Below are 7,170 nucleotides of genomic sequence, written 5' to 3' on the forward strand. Positions count from 1 at the left end.
TTGCCTTCCTGTGAAATTTAGCCTGTGGCTAAAACTTTCATTTTACATTTGTGTACCATAATACATAAATCCTCGTAAACACTTGCAGATTATAAAGAACTCTCGTTAAGTTGTTAATATACTTTTTTTTGTGAAAATTAGTCCCTTTATTTCTTTATTTTAGGAATTAGAGGTCCTGCATCTGGTAGAAATTAAAGCTTTGCATCAGAATTAAGATAAACCTAACAAAGATAAGCCTAACTTAGGTGTAGAAGGAGAAATTAACAAATAGAATGGAAGATTCTTGCCATAAAAAGAATTTTTTTCTATACATTTTGTTGTAAAGTATGTGCTTTTACTGTGGGTGTTATATAAGGTATTGGCTACTAGATTTTCTTAAGTTTTGGGTTGGTTGCATTTGATATTGGACCTGGGATTTTAAAGAAATTACATAAAATAACAAAGCAAGCCCTATGGTATTATTAGACTTTCTCAGATATTAATTTTACTTTGTTAGGTGGGCTGACTTATCAGAACATGACTTTGGTGTATCAGTTCTGAATGACAGTAAGTATGGCTGGACAGCACGAGGCAGCACTCTTACTTTGTCTCTCCTTCGATCACCCAAAGCACCTGATGAATACTGTGACATGGGATCCCACACCTTCCGATATGCCCTAATGCCACACAAAGGTTAGTTGAACTAATTAGACAGTGCCTCTAGGAATTACTTCCTCCATTTATGACATATTACTGCAATCATTCAGGATATATCATGAGCAAAATATTGGATGTTGTGCCAAGGCATTCTTTACATATTAAGTGGTAATACATGATTTTTTCCAGATCCCATTAATGTGTTTAACTAAGTTGATTCCTCATTTTTTTTTATTGTTGTCTACAATACTGTAAATAAATGTTGACCAGCTTAATAATGGAGCTGAAAAGGAAACATTAATGTTGAATTAGTCAAAATTCCCTTGATTTACTAAATACATTTAGTAAGCAATAGAGATATACTTGAAAACATATCACAGCTGTATGTACCTTTTATTCACATGTATATATATTTATTATATAAGAGGTGTCTGGGCTGGGTTTAGTACATTTATATTACTTTTGCTAAACTGAACTAAAAGAATGGTTACCAAAATACTTGAGAAATTGTTCATATTTATCCTTGCAGGGTCTCTGCAAAGTGCTGGTGTTCAACGCAGAGCTTACGAGTTCAATAACAGTTTGATGGTTTCTTCTACTACACTAAGGTTGGTAGATTACTGACATGGCTTTATAGAAAATATTACTTTTAGCCTCAGATGTTTTTTCTTTTTAAGGAAACAGGTGTTACTTTAATGCTTTCACTGAAGGTTTCAGATGAGGCATGCTTTTCTGTCTCTCTTTGATGCCCATTACCTTTGGCAACTCCCTTAAGGGCTGGCATTGGCAAAAGTCTCCATGAGTGTAGAACTCCAGTTATGGAGTTTAGATGAGGCATGCTTTTTATGTTTTGATTATAAGAACTGCTCTTGTGTATATATATATATATATATATATATATATATATACAGCGACAAAGTATAATAGATATAAAAATATATTTTTTTTTTTTTTTTTTGTTGCTGTCTCCCGCGTTTGCGAGGTAGCGCAAGGAAACAGATGAAAGAAATGGCCCAACCCACCCTCATACACATGTATATACGTACGTCCACACACGCAAATATACATACCTACACAGCTTTCCATGGTTTACCCCAGACGCTTCACATGCCCTGATTCAATCCACTGACAGCACATCAACCCCGGTATACCACATCGATCCAATTCACTCTATTCCTTGCCCTCCTTTCACCCTCCTGCATGTTCAGGCCCCGATCACACAAAATCTTTTTCACTCCATCTTTCCACCTCCAATTTGGTCTCCCACTTCTCCTCGTTCCCTCCACCTCCGATATATATATCCTCTTGGTCAATCTTTCCTCACTCATTCTCTCCATGTGCCCAAACCATTTCAAAACACCCTCTTCTGCTCTCTCAACCACACATCTCTCTTACCCTTACGTTACTTACTCGATCAAACCACCTCACACCACACATTGTCCTCAAACATCTCATTTCCAGCACATCCATCCTCCTGCGCACAACTCTATCCATAGCCCACGCCTCGCAACCATACAACATTGTTGGAACCACTATTCCTTCAAACATACCCATTTTTGCTTTCCGAGATGATGTTCTCGACTTCCACACATTCTTCAAGGCTCCCAGGATTTTCGCCCGCTCCCCCACCCTATGATCCACTTCCACTTCCATGTTTCCATCCGCTGCCAGATCCACTCCCAGATATCTAAAACACTTTACTTCCTCCAGTTTTTCTCCATTCAAACTTACCTCCCAATTGACTTGACCCTCAACCCTACTGTACCTAATTACCTTGCTCTTATTCACATTTACTCATATTTTATCATTATTATTATTTTATCATTTATTATTATTAGTGTGGCGAGGTGGCGATGGGAATAAATAAAGGCAGACAGTGGGAATTGTGTGCATGGGTATATATGTATGTGTCTGTGTGTGTATATATGTGTACATTGAGATGTATAGGTATGTATATTTGCGTGTGTGGACGTGTATGAATATACATGTGTATGGGGGTGGGTTGGGCCATCTCTTTCGTCTGTTTCCTTGCGCTACCTCGCAAATGCGGGAGACAGCGACAAAGTAAAATAAATATAAAATAATAATTATTATTATTATTATTATTATTATTATTATTATTGTTATTATTATTATTATTATAGTTATTATTATACATAATTGCTGTTTCCCACATCAGCAAGGTAGCGCTAGGAAACTGACAAAGAATGGCTCATCCACTCATATACATATGTATATACGTAAATGCTTATATACGCACATATACATATCAATATGTACATACACAGACATGTACATATATATATATATATATATATACAGATACATATTCATACTTGCTTGCCTTCATCCATTCCTGTTACTACTCTGCACCACAGGAAACAGCATTGCTACCCCCTGCTTAAGCTAGGTTTTAAGAGTATATGGTGTGGGAGGTAAGTTGGTAGAAGCAGTGAAAAGTTTTTACCAAGGATGTAAGGCATATGTACAAGTAGGAATAGAGAATAGTGATTGGTTCCCCGTGAATGTCGGTCTGTGGCAGGGGTGTGTGATGCCCCATGTTTATTTAATTTGTTTGCTCTTGTATATATATCTCAGTAAATATATGATGTGATGTATAAAGAGAACAAAACCCAAATGACTTAAACCCTTGATCACCAGGCCGGAACAAAGTTATTATTAGCTTGGTCATATGTCTGGCATGCACGCTGCTTGCATGGCAACGCTCAGACATCATACATAAAATATATACCACACAGTCAGCTTTAACATTAATGTGCACCTCTGTGTCTTAACATCAAATGAGTTCATACATAACTTATGTGTAGTCCCCATCTTTCTGTGTATCACACAGTCAGATATTTAGTTTTGTTTGATTATCTTTAGGAGGAAGTACAACATAGCATTTTGTTTGCTATTCTATATCCTAGAGGGAAATTGTACACCCTTCTCCTTTGCCAGTTTTTCAAATGTAATGTCCATAAACAAAAAAAGATCTAGCTGCATCAGGTTATTTCTGGATATTGACAATAGTAGGACAAAATGACAGGCAGGTCCAGCTGTGTAAGAAATCATAAGCCAATCCAGTTTGTTTTTCTCTATGTGGTATGATCTCTTGCTTTTGTTGCATTACTTCTGCATGTGCAGACCATACAAGACTAATATTTTGGTGTGTTATTGGACCTTCATGTAACCCTGAAGACATGGCATAAGCATGTTCTCTTTAGGCCAATCACAATGCTCGCTTTGTAGGTAATCTACCTTGTTTGGCATCCTCCTAAGCCTACCAGTAGACCACATAATGTTATAGATTTTCCTTCACATTACTTCATATTAATCAGTGTTATTGTATTGTATGTTCACTTTCGCAGTGAGGACAAGGATACCTGGTATAGTTTAGTTGGAGATGGAGCTATGATTGAAGCTGTGAAATTGGCTGAAGACAAGACTGGGGATGTCGTAGTACGTGTGTATGAGATGGAGGGTGGAAGCCCCAAAGTATGGTGAGTATGCAGGCTTATGAGAAAATAAGTGGTTTGATTACATTTTTGGGTATCAAGCAGTTGTTTTATGGTATGTAGAGATCTGGATACTCTCACCTTTGAATAGGAAGTATGCTCTCAGCATTTTCTTTTAATTAAGAAAACAAAATTTAAGTTATATTTGACGTTTTCTCAAGACTCACCTGTGTTAAGATTTTGCTTTATCTCTCATCCAAATTTATTGTCTTAACCATCATTGGCATTATTTCATGTTAATGTTTATGTGCAGTCTGGTAAAAATAATTTTCATAGATACTTAAATTAGCGTAGAAATAGAGGTGCATGCAAAAATCATTAGTACACCTCTCTCTCATAATGAAAATCTGAAACTTGACTTCTGAAGAATGATGTACATACAGGAATAATAACATGTGCAGTATAGCACTAAATAAGTGAGATGCATAGTGTGACAGTTACCGCCAACTTTAATTTTTTTTCAGGTTGAAAGTTCCCTCAACACCAAGACCGAGGAGTGCTTACTTGTGCTCAGGACTTGAGGGCCCATACAAGGAATTGTCCTTCAGTGTAGAGGAAGCAAGTAAACACCTGTTCATTGCACTCAGTCTGTCTCCGTTCAAGATTGTGAATGTGCGGATCAGTTATGGTTAAGATTTCTTTTGATGTACAAGTTACTTGCATAGCTGAAACCACCCTCCTCGGAGAAACAGGAGAATCCAACTTAGTTTGTAGAGTTTGATTGCACAGAAATGTTATCTTTTTCTGATTTTGAAGTTTGTCAATCTATACAGGCTATATGTTAGAATTACGTCCAAGTAGCAGCAAGGTCTGCTTTGTTGTAGGACGTGCAAGTAGAGACAAGATGCACCTTAACGTAAGTACATAATATGTAATTACATATATATTATATATATATTTATGTATATATATACATATGTATGTGTTTGAAATACTGCATAAACATTTACAAGGTACATATGCATATTCATGTATACATGCATTGTATGGATATGCACTTTTTGCACATTTATATAAAAGTAATGAACTGGTATGCATAACCATATTACATGTATTGTGGTTTGCATGCATGTGCACTACATGGGTTTATGGCATGATATATGCATATGTGCAGCACATATTTGTATATTGTCAAGTATGTTTATGTATATGTATTATATTAAGTAGTCTTTGTAGCATTCATTACCTGTGACTTAAAATTTGAATTAACCCTTTTGCTGCCAGTTTTAAAGTTATCTATAGTACAAAAGCCTCAACTCTCCATTACCTCTTGCCTCCAGATGGTGGTAGACTCATGCAAGTTGATATTAACATATAGTAAAGGAACTTGGAAAGGGAAGGTGATTATGGAGGTTGAGCAGGATCTCTGTGCCACCAGGCATATTTGAATTGTGTAACCCATAAATTATTACTGCTCTTGCCTTCATTATGCTGAAAGGTATTGATATTTTTGTAGTTTTGTAAATGTAAAAATTGAAGGGTAATTTTTGGCAGATACAGTATCAGCAGTAATAAAAACAGTGAAAGGGTTAACGGAATGAAAATTCCTTATAGCTGTTTTTACACCAACTATATATATCTTGTACCCACATTTAGGTGGAAAAACCTTTGGAATGATAAGCATTGCAAATGAAAGGTCATATCCATGCTGAATAAAGAAGTCTTTTTCCCATCTTATTGAACCACACTCATTTGGCTTGCCTACTGACATATATAACCCTCAAGACTTCTTTATGGGGATCCTGCATGTATGGGCAAGGTTATTTTCCTTCCACAAACTCATCCAGTCAGAAGAAAGTTCTCCCCTATTTAACCCTGGATATATTTTGATAATCAGCTACAGTACCTCAATTCATGTTTTTTTTAAACAAAGCTCAGTCGACCAGATAATTTGTTCACTGGAGAAAAAGTTTGTTACCCGTGCTTAAATCAATAAAAGAGGAAGACAAATTTTATACACTCCTCTGCATTGTGCTCTTTATATTCATTTTCAATTACATATACAATGTATTACACAATTCAACTATAGGTGTACCTTGGGTTTGATGGAATCAAAATGTTACTCCAGACATTTCAGTATAGTAGGTACTTGTTTTATTTCATGCATTTTGAAACTTCCCATATTCTCTGCCCAGAATATTTGCATTAAAAAATTTTTTTTTTACTATGATTGGAATAGCATTTGTAATTCATTACCTTGGCAATATTCATTTTTTAGTATTTGCTCTACACAAAGTTGGAAAGTACTATCAAGCCATGGATATGAACCACCATTTTTCAAACATTTTGGGGTTGTGACAAAGTAGTGCTTAAGGGGTCGAGTTACTTAAGGCTTGGGATATAGCAGAAGAAAGTTTGTACAATATCAAATGCAGTGACACACGTAAACAAGGCGTTTGGGACATAGGGCCAAAAACAATACACGAAATATACTTGAAAATTTATAGAATTAATGTACCAAATATCAAATATCATCGAAGCAGTTGAAATACCACACATACAGCAATCTGCCCATTTCTTACACATTTCATGATTTGGAATTGGCCATGGTCCACTGTTCTTGCTGTATATGCATTAGGTAAGAACTTAGAACATTTAAATATTCAAAGAATAGTGTTCAATAATTCAGATCAAGACGTGCTTAAGAGGAGGATGACACTACTTGCCTCCCTGAACTGGAAACAATATGACTACCACTCAAATTTGAAATACTTTTTTACTGTATGTAATTTTAAATGCATGAATTTGTCAAATCTACAAGTAGATGTATATTATACATAGGTATAGGGGAGAAAAAACACTTCATGTATTTCATGCATCATAAAAGGCTAATAAAATGAGAGGGAACATGGGCTGGAATTCCTCCCAGTTTTTACAAAAGGAACATGGAAGGGGACCAAGTAATGGATTTTACCTCATGCTCAGTCCTTTGTTCTTAACACTGCTAATGCTGATGACAATACAGATGAAGGCAAGCAAGTATGAATATGTACATGGATGTTGATATGCATATATG

The 7,170-nt window shown here is 35.8% G+C and overlaps 1 protein-coding gene across 2 annotated transcripts in view; it reads left to right on the forward strand.

The window, feature by feature from the left end:
• The window catches only part of LOC139755427 (alpha-mannosidase 2C1-like), an 87,911-nt gene extending 82,080 nt beyond the window's left edge, over window positions 1–5,831 (forward strand). For both annotated transcript variants that reach the window (XM_071673729.1, XM_071673737.1), the window contains exons 18-21: window positions 497–672; window positions 1,166–1,244; window positions 4,008–4,139; window positions 4,619–5,831. In XM_071673729.1, coding sequence (XP_071529830.1) covers window positions 497–672; window positions 1,166–1,244; window positions 4,008–4,139; window positions 4,619–4,787 — 556 coding nt within the window. In that variant the 3' untranslated portion in view covers window positions 4,788–5,831. The remainder of the gene's footprint in view (window positions 1–496; window positions 673–1,165; window positions 1,245–4,007; window positions 4,140–4,618) is intronic.
• Window positions 5,832–7,170: the final 1,339 nt, after the last annotated feature.

This window comes from Panulirus ornatus, chromosome 2 (assembly GCF_036320965.1).
Source record: "Panulirus ornatus isolate Po-2019 chromosome 2, ASM3632096v1, whole genome shotgun sequence".
Classification (NCBI taxonomy): Eukaryota; Metazoa; Arthropoda; class Malacostraca; order Decapoda; family Palinuridae; genus Panulirus; species Panulirus ornatus.